Source organism: Carassius carassius, chromosome 5, assembly GCF_963082965.1.
Source record: "Carassius carassius chromosome 5, fCarCar2.1, whole genome shotgun sequence".
NCBI classification, from domain to species: Eukaryota; Metazoa; Chordata; class Actinopteri; order Cypriniformes; family Cyprinidae; genus Carassius; species Carassius carassius.
In genome coordinates, this window is record NC_081759.1 from 1,053,984 (window position 1) to 1,070,924 (window position 16,941).

Genomic DNA, 16,941 nt, shown 5'->3' on the forward strand with positions numbered 1-16,941 from the left:
AAACTAACTGGGCTCACCCGCACCACGAAACATTACAAACTGTTCCAGCCAATAACCGACAAGAAAGATTTGGGGGTGGGGTTTGGGGGGTTAGTGCACGGATGAGGAGGAGGGAGGGTCTAGCTAGCCTCCGTTTTGTTTGACAACAATTTGAATGTCAACAAGAAGTTACGACTCCCGGCATCGCTTAGAGCACCTTTATTGTGATGTTGGGTTTTCACAATCATCTTTGGCCAAAAAAGTGAGCTTATGCTATTTTTTTTTATTTTTTAGTTTATGACACTTTTTTTTAGTTTCTTTATTCATTTGTTTATGTTTGTTTACTTTAATTTAAATTGCCACTTTTTTACACCATCAGTAAAATAAAATAATTGATTATAAAAATTAAATAATTTATTATTAATATTAAATATTAAATATTATTTTTTTTATGTGTCTTAAGTCCCTTCTGCTCGTGTTGTGAAATCTTATTACCATTTAAAATAGCTGTTTCCTATTTATTATGTAAAATGCAGTTTATTTGTGTAAATACATTTATCTATAATTATTTTATAAACGTAGTTCAAAACAACAGCATTTATTTAAAATATATTTTTTTATGATTTCTAAAGGATCATGTGACACGAAATACTAATGATGCTGAAAATTCAGCTTTGATCACAGAAATAAATTAAATTTTATTAACATGGAAAATAATTACATTGTAATAATATCTCTCAATATTACTGTTTTCAATTAGTTTCTTGTACTCCCTTCAAAAAATAAATAAAAAATAAATATTAAATAAAATCGTGTTTTAATCGGTATCGTGTCTTTATGAATTAATGTTTTTTATGTTTATTTATGTATACACACACACACACACACACACACACACGCGCGCACACACACATACACACACTTGTTCATAAGTGATTGAAGCTGGGGTTAATCCTGATAAATACAGTAACTTTTGTGTTTATGTGTTCATGATAGGTAAAAATTGACAGCCTGGATGCACTGTAAGTCGCTTTGGAAAAAAGCGTCTGCTAAATGCACAAACTTAAACTTAAAACGTAAATGTGAAGTGGGACCCCTGCTGGAGGATCTGCGGCAGTACAGCTGTGTTTTGTGCGCATGCGCAGTAAATCATCACGAGTTGTGGGCGGGGTTTGTTTGAGCGGCGACGAGCACCATCAGATCCGCTTGTGAGTGTAGATGATGGGTGTGTGAGACTCCGATAGTCCGCTAAACGATCAAATAAACCCGGGGACACGTTAAAACACATATACAGCTACCTCTCCGCCGGGAGAGGAGCAGCAGCGGGAGGTTTCGCTGCCTGGAGAGCCTCTCTGAGCGGGGGAGTCGAGCCGGGCCATGGCGCGGGACTACGATTACCTCTTCAAGCTGCTCATCATCGGCGACAGCGGTAAGGAAACACCGAGGATGAGAGACGGGAAGCAGGCCTCGGCTCGCTTAGAACGACTCTTTTACACGATCTAGAACCTCTTCATGAGTTATTTCTGCTCGATACACACGTAACACGTCTGTGTATGCATTTGACAGCTTTTAAATTACACTGGATGATGTTGTTTCTGCTTTAGCTCGTATAATGGGCCTGTCAACAGTTTAGAGTAATACTGTCTGGGTGTGTTGTGAAAGACTTTTTAATTGTGTCGAATAAAGTAAAATATGAATATGTTATATTTACTGGCATATTAGTTGAACTGTCTTTGACCGAATCGATGTATAAACAAACCTGAGGCATAAGTTGTGGTATTTAGTATTATTATGTGCCATTTAATGTTGGGATGTTGTACTGATGTATTATTCATATGTATACATACATGCACAATAATATGTATATTTACAATAGAATATAAAATATAATGCATTTATATAGAAAGTGGATGACTTTATGAACGTGAGTTATGACGTCACAGAGCCTTTGAATGTTGTTTTCATGTGTTCAGTGTGAAGCTGTAATGTTTTTTTCGTTTTCTGTTTTCCTCAGGTGTTGGCAAAAGCAGTTTACTGCTGAGGTTTGCTGATAACACATTTTCAGGTAGGATCAACACGTCACGTGTGCTTTTAAACATTTTCTAACAAAAAGTGCAAAGTAACAAGTGGAGAACTTGTGTAGATTTTTCCCCGATTCTTATAGTGTTTTTTTATGTAAATACAATGGGCGATATATTGTGTCAGCAAAAATGATTGAGGTCATGTACACACTTGCGCTTGAGAGTTTGGGCTCAGTAAGACTTGTAATGCTTTTAAAAAAGTCTCTTCTGCTCATCAAGGCTGCATTTATTTGATAAAAAATACAGAAAATAAACAGTAATTTTGCAAAATGTTATAAAATAGTATTTTCAACTTTAATATCCTTTAAAGTGTAATTTATTTCTGTGATGTGCAGCTGTATTTTTTCATCATCATTACTCCAGTCTTTAGTGTCAAATGATCTTCAGAAATCAGAATAATATGATGATTAATTGTTAGAAATATCAATGTTGGAAACAGTTATTTCTTTTGCCAAGCTGTTATACTTTTTTCAGGATTCTTTGATGGATAATAAGTTATAACAAAAAAACGTTTTCTAACAATATAAATCTTTGCTGTCACATCCTTGCTGAATAAAAGTTATAATTTCTATTATTCATCAAAGAATCCTGAAAAATAAATATCACAGCTTCCAAAGAAATCTGAAGCAGCTCAACAGTTTCAGCTCTGATAATAAATCATCATATTTTCATGATTTCTGAAGATCATGTGACACTGAAGACTGGAGGAATGATGCTGGAAATACAGCGGAGCATCACAGAAATAAATTACACTTTAATGTATATTAAAATAGATATTTATTAGAATACATTTTCTGAGGATCTGTGTGTTGTTCAGGCAGCTACATCACCACCATCGGTGTGGACTTCAAGATTCGCACGGTGGAGATCAACGGGGAGAAAGTCAAGCTGCAGATCTGGGATACAGCGGGACAGGAGCGATTCCGGACGATCACCTCCACGTGAGTGATGAGAGCAGCACTGCACGCGTCCCAGTGAACTGTGTTCATTTACACGCGAGACGCTCACGATCTGATGATTTATCGTCTCGGAGTGTTAGAGGCCTTCTTTGCTTTTGAGAAGCTAGTGTTAGATTTATTTATTCAAAGAAAATAAGCAGTTAGTAAATTAAAAGAGACATGTTTTTTATTGTAAAATAAATAGTTTATTATTACAAAATTAATATATAATATATTTATCTATAATATATATGATATTATTAAATTATCATTTGTATAATAATATAGATTCTTTTTTTTTCATATTATGATCAAGTTAAAATACTAATTGTTATTAATATTATATAGTTAAATTGATATATAATCACAGAATTTTGGCCAAATTGCGCAGCACTGCAAACCTGGAATGATTTCTTAAAATCACAATCACTATTATTTTCTGCTGCTTCTTCTTCAAACCTGTTTGCTGTGTGTGCTCTGTGTTTGGTCAGTGCCAGCTCTCTCTGTGCGTTCACACCGCCGGCGTCGAGAGTGTCGCTCTGCTCACGACGCTGCAGAAAGATTCGTGAGCGCTCAGACGCTCTGACGTAGATCGAATGCTTATTTTGTATTTAAATCGGCCGCAAAGCAAACAAACTTGTTGATCTCGTGCAGACTAACCACAATGAGGGTAACGTTATAAGTTAACCTCATTAAATATTGTTGTGGACGAAGTATTAAGATCCTTTACCTAATAATGAATAAAGCACTGTAAAAATACTCTGATGCAAGTAAAAGTCTTGCATTGAAAAGTAAATATAATCAAGTATAAACATAACAGGGACATTTGTTTGGTTGTTAATATCAATGTATTAGTACATTAAACCACGTTAAGCGTTTTAGAGTGTCCCGATGACCTCAAATTAGATGCATTGCTGCGTCACAGGAACCTTTTTGCAGCAAATTTTGCATATCGGCTCATCTAAATTCGCTGGCTCGCCCCTTTTCATTGGGTTGAAAGCCAAAATGTTCCCAAACTGGCGACGTGACATTAGGTTTTGGGACGAGGTCGAGCGCCTCCCATCGTTTCAGCCGGCCTATACAAAACAAACGAAGCACCATAAAGCTACAATGGACAGTCGTAACCATATTGTATCATTCATTTATTTTACATTGAATGCACAGTGATAAATTGAAAAAAAAAAAAAAAAAAACCTGAACACTGCGGTTTCTGCGGTTGCTATCTTTCCTCTGCGGTTTGCTTGTCAATAGCACGGTATTACAATATTGCGGTTTTCGCGACAGCCCTACTCTGTGATCGGTGACAGATTTGAGCTGGTTCTGATGAGCTGTCTGCTGGTATTTTATCTGTTTCTCAAATTCTCCGAATACCCTGGAGTAAATGTGTCTTAATGTGAGGCGTGTTGCAGTGTTTCGAGAGAGATATCTGAACGATGTGATCTCACACAGCAGGCTTTACAGTGTCTTGTTTCCTCTTTCAGACGATGGAAACCGCTTCAGTTTCAGTGTGCTGCTGAGAGCACGCTTGACTTCATGCTTTCCAAGACATGTTTCATGTGTTCAGAGAGAGTGAAGACTGAAGGAAACCGTAGCTTTAAATCTGATCTGTCTTTGGAGACTAAAAATATATGTTTGACTGATCTCATATCAGACTCTCAAGATTAGTCGAGGCTTTTCAGTTTAAAGCATGAATAAAATGTTAAATGGTATTTGTAGCATCCCCCTTATCCAATAATTACATTCAAATATTTTTATTTTATTTTAATCAAATTAAATAAAATGTATTTTATTTTTGTCAAAAGGTACATCTTTCAAATTTTCAGTTTTGTCACAAAATTCACACAGTAAATCTTGTTTTTTTTGTCTGTTTTTTTACGTTTTAATTAACACATCTATCAATGTATTATAAACAGGAAACAAAATGTATTAGTTTCTGCTGTGTTCATTTTAATCTATTATTATAATATTAAAGTAATATTATACTATTATAATATCACATGTTCCTGAAATAATTCCAAATCAATCAAAATAAACTTTATTTGTTATATATATATATATATATATATATATATATATATATATATATATATATATTCAGATTAAAAATAAATAAATAAAAGAAATATATATATTCAGATTAAAAATAAATAAATAAAAGAAATATATATATATATATATATATTCAGATTAAAAATAAATAAATAAAAGAAATATATATATTCAGATTAAAAATAAATAAATAAAAGAAATATATATATATATATATTCAGATTAAAAATAAATAAATAAAAGAAATATATATATATATATATTCAGATTAAAAATAAATAAATAAAAGAAATATATATATATATATATATATATATATATATTCAGATTAAAAATAAATAAATAAAAGAAATATATATATATATATATATATATATATATATATATATATATATATTCAGATTAAAAATAAATAAATAAAAGAAATATATATATATATATATATATATATTCAGATTAAAAATAAATAAATAAAAGAAATATATATATATATATATATATATATATACACACAAAATATTTTACTGATTTATTTTAAATATATATATTTTTTGCATTTTAATTTATATATATATATATATATATATATACATATACATATATATATATATATATATATATATATATATATATATATATATATATATATATATACTTTTTTTATTTTAGGTGTTCACTGCAGAAGAGACTGTCTGGTTATTTGTATTTTCTATATTTTTGTAGCTATATTAATATATAATACTAACACATTTATTTGGTGAAATTGTAAAGCCCTACAATAAAGCACAGCAAAATGCAACCTTTTTTTTTTTAAAGCGCATTCACAGTCTTAGACATTTAATATTATACTTTTATTATTAAAATAATATTGTACACTTTATAATATGACGTTCATACAATATTTCCAAACGAAGCGAGATAAATTAAATCCAATTCATGAAACCAAGTTGCTTGTTTATTCTGATAGTTCTTTGCTGTTCACTCACTAGTATATTTATTTCTTTATCATTATGATATTTTGTACATGTATTGTCCTGTATTTTAAGGCGTGTAAGGCTCCGGTGTTGATGGTGTTTGCTGGTGTGATACGCTCTCTTATTAGAATAAGTGAATTTGAGCTCCGTACAGCCTGTGTTAGGACTCATGGGAAGAAACAGATACATATAACACTGTCGTTCTGAACATGAGTGATCCTCAAATCATGACGATAGGAACTGATGATGTGTGCCTCGAGAAAAGTCACCCCAGACAACCACTTCCTGTCAGTGGTGTCAGTCGCAGGAAGTGAAAGAGTCACGGCTCACGAATCCAGTCTGGTTTAGAATTGATTGCTTATTGTCTTTTATTCCAAACATGCTGGAGTCCTCTTCACATTTCAGGATGAGATCTGCTGATGGAAACATGGTGTTAAACTCGATTCTTACGGGTCATTGAGAGCATGATGAGATTATCTCAAACTCAATAAACACAGAATATGTGGAGTTTAGTGGATGCCGAGCGCTCCAGTCCTGGTTCTGTGGCTGCGTACTTTATTTACTGAAAGTTTCCCAGGGATTGTAAGATTAAAAATAAATAAATAAATCTATATATATATACAAAATATTTTACTGATTTATTTCAAATATATATATTTTTAGCATTTTAATTTAGCATTAAATTGTTACACTTTAAAAACCATGTATTTATTAAAACATTTATGTACAGACCTGTGCTTGTGTCCATCATCATGTCTGTCTTTCTACTGTGGTTAATGTGTGTGTGTGTGTGTGTGTGTGTGTGTTAGTAAAGCTTCAGAGCCCTGATGTGTGTGTGGTGGTCTCTTTCAGGTACTATAGAGGCACTCATGGGGTTATAGTGGTTTATGACGTCTCCAGCGCCGAGTCGTTCGTGAACGTCAAACGCTGGCTTCATGAAATCAATCAGAACTGTGACGATGTCTGTCGAATATTAGGTGAGTAAATCGCTGCTGTTGATTGGATGAACTTCACCAAGAAATGTCCTGCTCCTGTTACAAGCTGATCGATGGAGGGAGATATTTAATAGCATCAAGATTTATATGTTTAAGAAGTTTTTCTTTACTTTGTATTAATGTGCATGATTCAAAGATGTTAAGATTTTGTAAAATAAATTTACATAAAGCACATTAAATGTAAGCAAAGGGTCTACTTTTAAGTTTTCAAAGAAGTTTTTTGAAGACAAAATGTCAAAATTTGGTTGCAATAATTTTGTGTTGTCATTCAGTGTAACACAATATTAATGTAGAAATTCAAACAGCATGCTTATTATGACGTGTACATATTAAAAAATATATATATAAAAGTATATAAGAGGGTGTATTAAATTTGATAGTGTTTTAAATACCTGCAGGTTTTAAAAATGTAAAATTACAACTAATTAGTATATGAAATAAAAGTAATTCGTCTTTTAATGTGTCATAAATGGATTTTTGTTGTAAATATGCATGATAAGATTGGAGGAAAATGTGTGATATTTATTTTTTGCAATTAAATTAATTTAATAAAATTAATAAATTAAATTTTGGGGGGCAATTTAACGCAGTATTACACTTATTTTTTTTAAGCTTGAAACCTTTGACCTGCACACACAATTCTAATGCTATTAAAAATTAAAATTTGTTAAAAAACATTGTAGCATTGCAGTAATGAGATAAAAAATACAAATCGGCAGAGTTTTTATTATCTCTAATGTTGCTTTAATTTGTATATTTTTGGGATGAAATGCTGCTGGTTCTTCTGCAGCTCTGGTTGTTGTGGTCGTTGGTTGTGCTTGGTTTTAACGCTCACTTCCTGTGCTCTGGGTTCAGTGGGTAATAAGAACGATGATCCCGCCTCTAAAGTGGTGGAGACCAATGACGCGCAGAAGTTTGCCGAGCAGATGGGCATCCGACTGTTTGAGACCAGCGCCAAGGAGAACATCAACGTCGAGGACGTGAGTCGAGCTTCTCAAACAGCATCAGATTAAACGTCATCATGTTACTGATCCTGAAAAGCAGCGTTTGTCTTGTGACATACTAGAGCCTTCAGAAGCTTCCTGTCCAGACCAAAGACTTTTGACGAATAGGAAATGGTCACATTTATTTTCCTAGAGCTTTATACAATACAGATTGTTTCACCTTTAAAGGAAAAAATGGATGTATTTCCAGAGTACTATAGTAACTGAAACTGAGAGCATAAAAAGTCTGAAGTAAAATAAAATATAGAAAACTAGCAAGTTGCCTAGGCAAATTTTCCTTTTTTCATTTAGATTAACTTGACTATAGAAATAAAAAAAATTGTAAAGCATCTAAAAACAAAATATTAACAAAACTGTATAGATACATTTAAGATTCACTTGATGTACTGAAATAAGTAAAACAAACTAAAACTATAAATGCATAAGAATAAAACTGTAGACAAAAAACAAATTGTTCAAAATGTTAATAAAACTGTAAAAGTATAGTGTATTAAAATATTATACAATTAAAAACTAATTATTAAATTAAAAATGATAAAAAAAAACTAATATTAAAATGGCAAAACACGTAACAAAATTAATAAACCTTTCAAATTAAAACAAAAAACAAATAAATTCAGAAGTTTAAAAACAAAATATTATTAAAAAATAAACTATGAAGATTCACTTGATGTACTAAAATATGTCGAATTAAAACTTTATAAACCTATAAACGCATAACAATCAAACTATAAAAACTACAATAAAACAACAGACAAAACAAATATTTAAAATATTAATGAAACCGTAATAGCATGATGTATTAAAATTAGTAAAACTGAATACAAATCATTTCGAAAAGCAAAAACAAAGGAATTTAAATTTAAACAAAATGAATAGTAAGTTGAAATTAAAACAAAAATTGATTGTAGAAAAACAGAAATGAACTCAGAATTGTAATAAACTGGAATAGGATCTCAATGATACTATAATAACACTATAGACTACAAAAGTGTGCAGTATGGGCCTTTTTTAAAAATAGTTTTTAGCAAACGTCTAATGCTCAGAAATGCATTGTGTGTTGTTATGGATTGAGCCGTTCTCACTGATGTGTCGTTGTGTCTGTGTGTGCATCAGATGTTCAACTGCATCACTGAGCTCGTCCTGAAGACACGCAAAGAGTGTGTGGCCAAACAGCAGCAGCAGCAGCAGAGCGAAGTCGTCAAACTGAGCAAGAGCAGCAAACGCAAGAAGAAATGCTGCTAGTGGACCTGACACACACACACACACACACACACACACACACTGTTGTCTTTGTTTCCCCTGAAGATCTGCGGCAGAACGGCCAAATGTGAGCGACTGCAGTATTAATGTGACTTAACCAATCAGGACCACATATAAGATGATCATTTTCATGTGGACCACGTGTGCTGCTCTGCCAACCACTAAGAGACACTTGTTTTGCCTTTTGCTTTCTCTTTTGTCTTTCATTTTTGTAAAATTGTATTTTTTTACTAACAAATTATACAATCAAACACACAGTAGTGTTTAATGAATCTGGTGCCATTGACTGAAAGATGTTATATTTACAAAGCTGCGAGGAAACATGAGCCTCTGGAAATAGTGAATGGAAAAATTGATCAGCTGAAAGTGTACTGTGCAAGATGAGTTTGTTTCTTCATCAGGTTTGTAGAAATGTAGCACTGCATCAGTGTCTCATCAATGGATGCTCTGCAGTGAATGGGTGCCGTCAGAATGAGAGTCTGATAAAAACATCACAATAATCCACAGCACTCCAGTCCATCAGTGAACATCTGGAAAAGATGAAAGATGAAACACATCCAGCATTAAGATGTTAAGTCTGAATCAGGAGAGAAATCTGCACCGGTAAAGTACGTGTGAATTTCTTGTGGATGTTTTTATCAGCTGTTTGGACTCTCGTTCTGACGGCACCCATTCACTGCAGAGCATCCATTGATGAGACACTGATGCAATGCTGCATTTCTACAAACCTGATTAAGAAACACACTCATCCTGATCTGAGGGTGAACACATTTTAATTTCTGTATAAACTATTCCTTTAAAAAGGAATAATTCATGTGAGAATGAACACTTTGTCTTCATTTATTAACCTTCGTGTCATTGCAACCCATTCATTTCCTCTGTGACTCACAAGCAGAAAGCTTTTCATGCTGCTTTGACTGAGAAGAGCAGCCTGAACATTCTGCTAAACATCTCCTTTTGTGTTTCACAGAAGAAAGCAAGTCAAACGACTTTGTAATGACATGAAGGTGAGTAAATGATGACAGAATTAGCATTTGAACTGAATTTATGGTTCTCAGTGCACAATCTCTCCTTAAAAAAAAAACAAAAATGAGTTCTCTAAAGCGGTTCATGTGACTGTTACCTGCTGTATTTGACTCCTCAGATCTTCTGAACACATTCTAGTTCCTCTTCAGCAGGATTATCGAGACACCAGCGGCATTTTTGCCTGAAAATATCAGATCCTGAAGAGCCGAGTGCTGCTAGTGACGCTTTTGGATCCTAAAACACAAATGCAGTGACAGACTGTGGGAGTGAATGATTCTAGCTTCGAGATGTTCACAGTGTATCTGTGACAAACCCTTATTAAACCAGCGTTGTGCTAATTGATGTGTTCATATCATTGAACGTCTGGTCTGTATGACGCACCTACACGCGAGCGAACACGCATGTGTGCATGTTAGGGTTAGGGTGTGCTTCTGTTTGTGTGATGATCTGCTGTACACTGGAGAACATCAACTATTGCTCATATTCATCCTCCCAACGCGAGTCTAACCATAATAAACATTTTAAGAGAACAAAATGTTCATCTTTACTTGTTTAACCACAAGGTGTCGCTCTAATACAGTGATACAATTGCTCGTTCTCTTGTGTCTGGATAAGTTTTTATCCAGTTGGTGTTTTTACATGTGTGGAGACAAATCAGAAACATTCATGTGAGTCAGACTAGAATCTGAAATCGCGTTACAGATGCTTCATTTTACAAAATGAGTGACATTTATGTCCGTCATGTGTAAAATAATTCAACATTTAACATTTGTCTTTTTTTTATTATTATATTTTTTTTAATGATTTTTGGTTTTAAAAAATAACAGGTTAAAAGTGTTTAAGATTTTTAAAATGTTTTCAGTCTCTTATGCTCATCAAGGCTGCATTTAATTGATAAAAAATACAGTAAAATCCGCAGTATTGTGAAATAATTTTACAGTTTAAAACACCATTCTCTATGTGAATGTCTATTAAAGTGTCGTTATTCCTGCTCCTGCAGTAACGTGAACACAATCACATCTATGTAAAGAGTACAACTGAAAATAAACTGCTTTAATAGAATCTGTACAGTGTGTAGAATGTGTAATGCATTCAAGTTCATAGTATGATGCATTGCACTGAATGATGAAGATGTTTGCATGGCATTTCTTTCTGCAGCATCGTAATAGTAGACACTTATATGACTCATGCACTACATTCAAGTCTTCTGAAGTCATACGATGCTCCGGCCATCCAAGATGTTCATCGGATTTGGAGAAATGTGTTACTGAATCAGTGTCTCAGCAATATATGCTCTGCAGCTGTTTGGACTCTCATTCTGACGGCACCCATTCTAAATCCGATGAAGAAGCATGTTTAATTTGTCAGGCAAGCTGATTTCTTTATCTGAGGCTGTTTTGTTGTGATTGTTCTAGTGACCTGTGATATCGTCTTGTCTGTGAACTCGGATGGTTTCTGTAGTTACCCATGTCTCTCTCCATCACGCTCGGGGAGGCTGTTGCCATGGCGCTCACAGACATCACCAGGGAAACCAGATCTTCACAAGTCAGTGAGACTCGATGAGAGAGAAGTTGTTCTCTGTCAGAGGTCAGAGTGTGGTCATGTAACTTGTGTAGTATATAGAGAGACACACAGCCCTGACTGAACTACATCTAAAACACTTAAAATAATGTTACATTAAGAGTTTTTAACAGCACTTGTGTGAAAATCTCAAATATTCAAACTATTTTTTTTTTTTTGCAAAAATGAGCTTTACCCATTGAACATTGAGCTTTATAAGCACTGTGTTTGCATTTACATTAATGCAGCATATGTAATGACTATAAAAGGAAAAAACACAAAAAGGGCTAGACATATGCAAAATAAACGAATGAAAAAATAAATGAAATAAATTGTATAATTTAAAAAACGTAGGAAAATATTATTAATAATAATAATAATAATAATAAAGTGATAAAAATTTCTTAGCAAACTAAACCGTGTCAATAGAATCATAAAAAAATATTTTGTTTTAAGATTCTGTCACTTTTTTATTACTATTAAACAAAAAGATGTGAAAAGAAGTGAGCCAGAAAATATTTGTTTATGCATAGAAAATTGTGGATATGTTTCCTAGAATTTGTACAAGTGTCAGTAACAAATATCACCTTTTAATTAAAACCACATTGAAAAAATTGGTGTTAAACCAAAGCGCAAACGTTTTGCCGCAGAGAAAGATGCTTGTGGGTGGCGCTTAGGCGAACGTGGTGACGTAACTTGGTTGCGTGCACCAATGTATTGTCCCGCCGAACGCGCAAAATTTGAATTCGCCAGGAAGCGTTGAATGTTTCCACACAGCAGTCAGTCAGTGATGTGCATCTAAACGCGATTAATCCACGCCAATGATCATTTACTGCTCCACATATTATCACATGACCTTTAGGTAAGTTAAACATATCTGTAATCTTCAATCAAACTTAGATTAATGTGTTTGTTTAACGCGACCGTTATGAGCTCATCGGTGAATAACGAGGGAAACTTTCAAACTGAAACATTTATTCTGTAACATTAATGTTAAGAATGCCAATTAATATCATTATGAGTGATTTCAGAAGCGATCTCAGTTTATTTGTAATAAATATTAAGCCTGTTTGTATAGTGACACGGGTGATTTGCTCTGTCATCGTCAAATGTTTACAGTTTGACGAGTGTCAGTTAACTTAATCAGATTAACAGATTCACCTCACAAATACATTGAAAGTTTATGGTTTTTAGTTTATTTGATGATTTTTTTCTGATTCTCCTTATAAATATTCATGTCGTGTGACACATGCTCTTTAGTTAATATGACCATACAAAACTGTGTAACTCAAGGCTTAGTTAGAATGAATACGTTTTGTTTAAAATGATTTTACATGAACTATAAAAATGTCACTGCTTGACATGTCATATCAACTCTACTGTATACAGATATGTGTTGATCTGAGTGTGCTATATCTTTTCAGACTGATCCGACTTGTATGTACTTGTACTTTTATGGTTTTCATAAAAATGGAGATTAAAAATCATAAAAATCCCATAGATTTACATTGATGGAATGTTCAGATGAACCAGGAATATTCAAACTCCAACTGTCAAAATTCAAATGTAAACAAACTGAAGCCCATTAGACTCCATCAGACTTCTATGTAACGTTACTATTTCTAATTTAAAAAAAAATCTATCCTAGAAAGATAATAATCGGGTTGAAAATACTGTATGCAGATATGTGTTATTAGTTTCATTGATGTCTCGTTTTATACTGATATTTGAGCTTTTAAAACGTTAGATACCTACATTATGATTATAGTGCAAATACAGCAACAAGTATTTATAAAAAACAAACACAAAAAAACCTGGATTACATGTTTGTGCATCATAGGCATATTCCCATCATTGCTGACTTGTATTTGAACACAGTGGTTTTGTCGTGGACTGTGTTGACTGTATTGCTCATGTTTGTCTGTTCTGCAGAGATGTTGAAGTTTAAATATGGAGGCCAGGTCAGTGTTAAAGATCTGTCTGCTGTGGAGTCCATCACCAGCCGCTGCGCTCGACTCGGTCAGCTGCTGCAGGTGATCTATATATCTATAAATTAGTATTTTATGCTAAGTCTTAAAGAGTCTAATGTTAAAAGGTTGTTGTCTTGTGCTTTATTGTTATCATTCAACTTTATGCTGTCCTTTGAATAAAAATTGCATTATTATTATGGACCTATTTCACATTTCCGGGTTTCTCAGCAGCAGAAGTCGTCATAGTTGGGTTAACCTGAAGACCAGTGAATGGGAGGGAACCACAGATATATATTCTTTGCATGCCCACTTGTTTAAACAGCAAAATAAAAACTCCACAATAGAGTTTTCATGACTTTAAAAAAAAAACAGATTTCTGTGGGAAATTTACCATCCTTCCCACAGATGCGGCATTAGAAAAACCTTTGCATTAGCGTTAACTATTTTTTTTTTGTAATTGGATGCAAATATAATATAATACAAAGAATACTGTTATAAATGTACATGCATTAAAAAAAACTAAATACAAACAAGAAAACTTTTGAGGATTTTTCAATGCTGATGACCGTTAAATTGTGAAAAGGGTCCATTATTATTATTTTTATCAATTATATTTATATAAAATTTAATGACAAAAGGAAGAATTCAAATTTCAAAATGCATAATTAAATTACATTCTGCAAAGGAGTGGCAAGAGGGTAAATCAGGATTGGTGATAAAATAATGCCTTGAATCTTTCATGGGTGTGAAAAAGGGTTGAGACTTGAACAAATAGCTATGATCCAGCTCAGATTCAGACAGGAATCACGTCTTTGTGGTGTTTTTTAGCTGATTAAAGGAGAATACAAGACGACTTCTCCTAGTTGTCGAAAGCAGAAATACTATAAAATGCATAACATTTTGTGGGAAAATATTGACATGCTCCTGCAAAACATACTGTATTTCTCTGTAAATTTTGTGTAGTAAAGTGAATGTTTGTGGTTTTTCAGGGAAAGTGCAGTTCGTCTGGTGTTTCCAGAGAAACTCTGATTGATGCTTTCCTGCTGTTTTATCAAGAGTGTGCCACACCAGAGCTCATGAAGATCAAACATGTGGCCAACTTTATCAATAAATGTAAGCGCCTTCATATGGAATCTCAAATAGCCATTTAGTTTAGTTGCTTTCGTTGTATTATGACTGTTTGTTTGTTTCAGATTCTGAATTAGTGGCTGAAGTTCAGGAACTGCTTCCTGGTAAGAAGGATTTTGAGGTGAGGGGCATCGTGGGAAGGGGACACTTCTCCGAGGTGCAGGTGGTGAAGGAGAAAGCTACAGGAGATGTGTACGCCATGAAGATCATGGACAAAACCAGCCTGCGTTCACAGGACAATGTGAGTCTCCTTCAAACCTGAAGCGTTACACTGCATCCTAACCAAAAGTGATGTGATGAAAACATCGATTTGCTCCCCAAAAAACAACATAAATCACATATCAACTCAATAATCCGGACTAGTTTATGTCAGTTCATTTAGTTTGCTTAATGGGGACCTATTATGCCCCTTTTTACAAGATGTAAAATAAGTCTCTGATGTCCCATGCAAAGTTTTAGCTCAAAGTACCCCACAAATCACTTTTTATAGCTCGGTTAAGTTGCCACTTTTGAGCCAAATGGGCTGTTTATGTATTTGTCCCTTTGTATGCAAATTAGCTGATGTTCCCGGACCTCTTTTCAGAAGAGGGCGGAGCTTCAGAGTTCGAGACACCTGCAACACACCACAATCTCATGCACTGAAACTGTCAGAAACTCTCAAGCAGTCGATTCACATCGCTTTCATATGCCTTTTTTAACTACACAGGCATATCTTTAGCATCATTAGTCTTACAGAGTGCCACGAAGCTTTTGGCATTCCAAGAAATCTGGAATCACCTGATCTTGGAGACTGTTTATGATTTATTGGGATTATTAATCAAATGAGTGGGTAGATTTTTTCCATTACAGACTGGTTGTTTTCACACACTGCAGCCACACAACTGTGTTCAAACACCTTATAAAAGATATTTTTGCATTCTAGGTTTGATTTGCTGAGTTTTTCCACAGCATTTCATTTCAGTGTGAATGAAATTTACTTGGTCACAGATTACAAGGTTAGGACCAAGCATCTAGTTTGCTTGCTTCTGAGCACTAAACTAAAATAAAATATTGTGCACAAATGATATGTGAGCTGTGCTTCATGAATTGTTACACTATTGACAATAAATATTTTGTGCCTGAAAAATGTATTTAACATTTTGATAATGTGATTGTACTTTAACACCAGCCAACACTCCTGGTTTCCTGCTAGTTCTTGCTATTTTTGTGTGCAACGTGCTTCATTGAATGAACTGTGTTATGTGCAATCACTGTCCTTGAGCAAGGAATCAAATCTCAGGTTACTCCAGGATGATTTTCACCGTAATAAATGCATAAAAGCATCCACTAAATGACTAACTAGGATCTGTTGCATGAATATCAGCATATCATTAAAAATACATTCTTCTGTGTCTTGTAAAGACGGCGTTCTTTGAGGAAGAGCGAAGCATCCTGGCCCTGAACTCCAGTCCCTGGATCCCTCAGCTCCAGCACGCTTTCCAGGATCAGGACCACGTCTATCTGGTGAGTGACTGCTTTAACCCAGAGCAGGAGATGTTCTCTACGCTGCTGGAGTTTCTCTGCTCTGAATAATGATTTCATGTGAGGTCATGTGTTCTGACCTTACTAATACTGTAGGTTTGCTCACCTGATTTCCAACCAAAAGTTACTGTAAATGAAACTGCATGGGTATCAGAACCTTCTTGAACTTCTCGGATGGGAATTAGAAACAGAAACTGAAATGAATGTTTACATTCAGCCAAAAGTAAATAATGTGATTACATAAATCTAACTCGCCTAATAAAAGCACAAGTCTGTTCTTTAACAGACTGTGAGATGTTGAAATGTTTAAAAACTGTTTAACAAGTGCAGTTTTCTTTCTTGGGTTGATGCATTGTCATTTTGCAACAGGAAGTTTGAGTGGCACATGTCAAAGGATTCATTGTTTTGAATTGTGTTGGTTCATCGTAGCTGTAGACGAAACAAGGATGGTGT

The 16,941-nt window shown here is 34.0% G+C and overlaps 2 protein-coding genes across 8 annotated transcripts in view; both read left to right on the forward strand.

The window, feature by feature from the left end:
• The first annotated feature begins 1,164 nt into the window (after nt 1-1,164).
• On the forward strand, nt 1,165-9,540 carry LOC132140208 (ras-related protein Rab-35-like). Its single transcript, XM_059549021.1, has 6 exons — nt 1,165-1,408; nt 1,994-2,044; nt 2,878-3,001; nt 6,874-6,998; nt 7,872-7,996; nt 9,137-9,540. Exons 1-6 carry the CDS (start codon nt 1,357-1,359, stop codon nt 9,263-9,265), a joined length of 606 nt encoding a protein of 201 aa, XP_059405004.1. The 5' UTR covers nt 1,165-1,356; the 3' UTR covers nt 9,266-9,540.
• Nucleotides 9,541-12,571: 3,031 nt separating this feature from the next.
• Nucleotides 12,572-16,941, forward strand: part of cita (citron rho-interacting serine/threonine kinase a) — a 101,138-nt gene continuing 96,768 nt past the window's right edge. For all 7 annotated transcript variants that reach the window (XM_059549364.1, XM_059549367.1, XM_059549366.1 and 4 more), the window contains exons 1-5: nt 12,572-12,731; nt 13,802-13,902; nt 14,829-14,952; nt 15,033-15,208; nt 16,369-16,470. In XM_059549364.1, the coding sequence (XP_059405347.1) occupies nt 13,804-13,902; nt 14,829-14,952; nt 15,033-15,208; nt 16,369-16,470 (501 nt within the window). In that variant the 5' untranslated portion in view covers nt 12,572-12,731; nt 13,802-13,803. The remainder of the gene's footprint in view (nt 12,732-13,801; nt 13,903-14,828; nt 14,953-15,032; nt 15,209-16,368; nt 16,471-16,941) is intronic.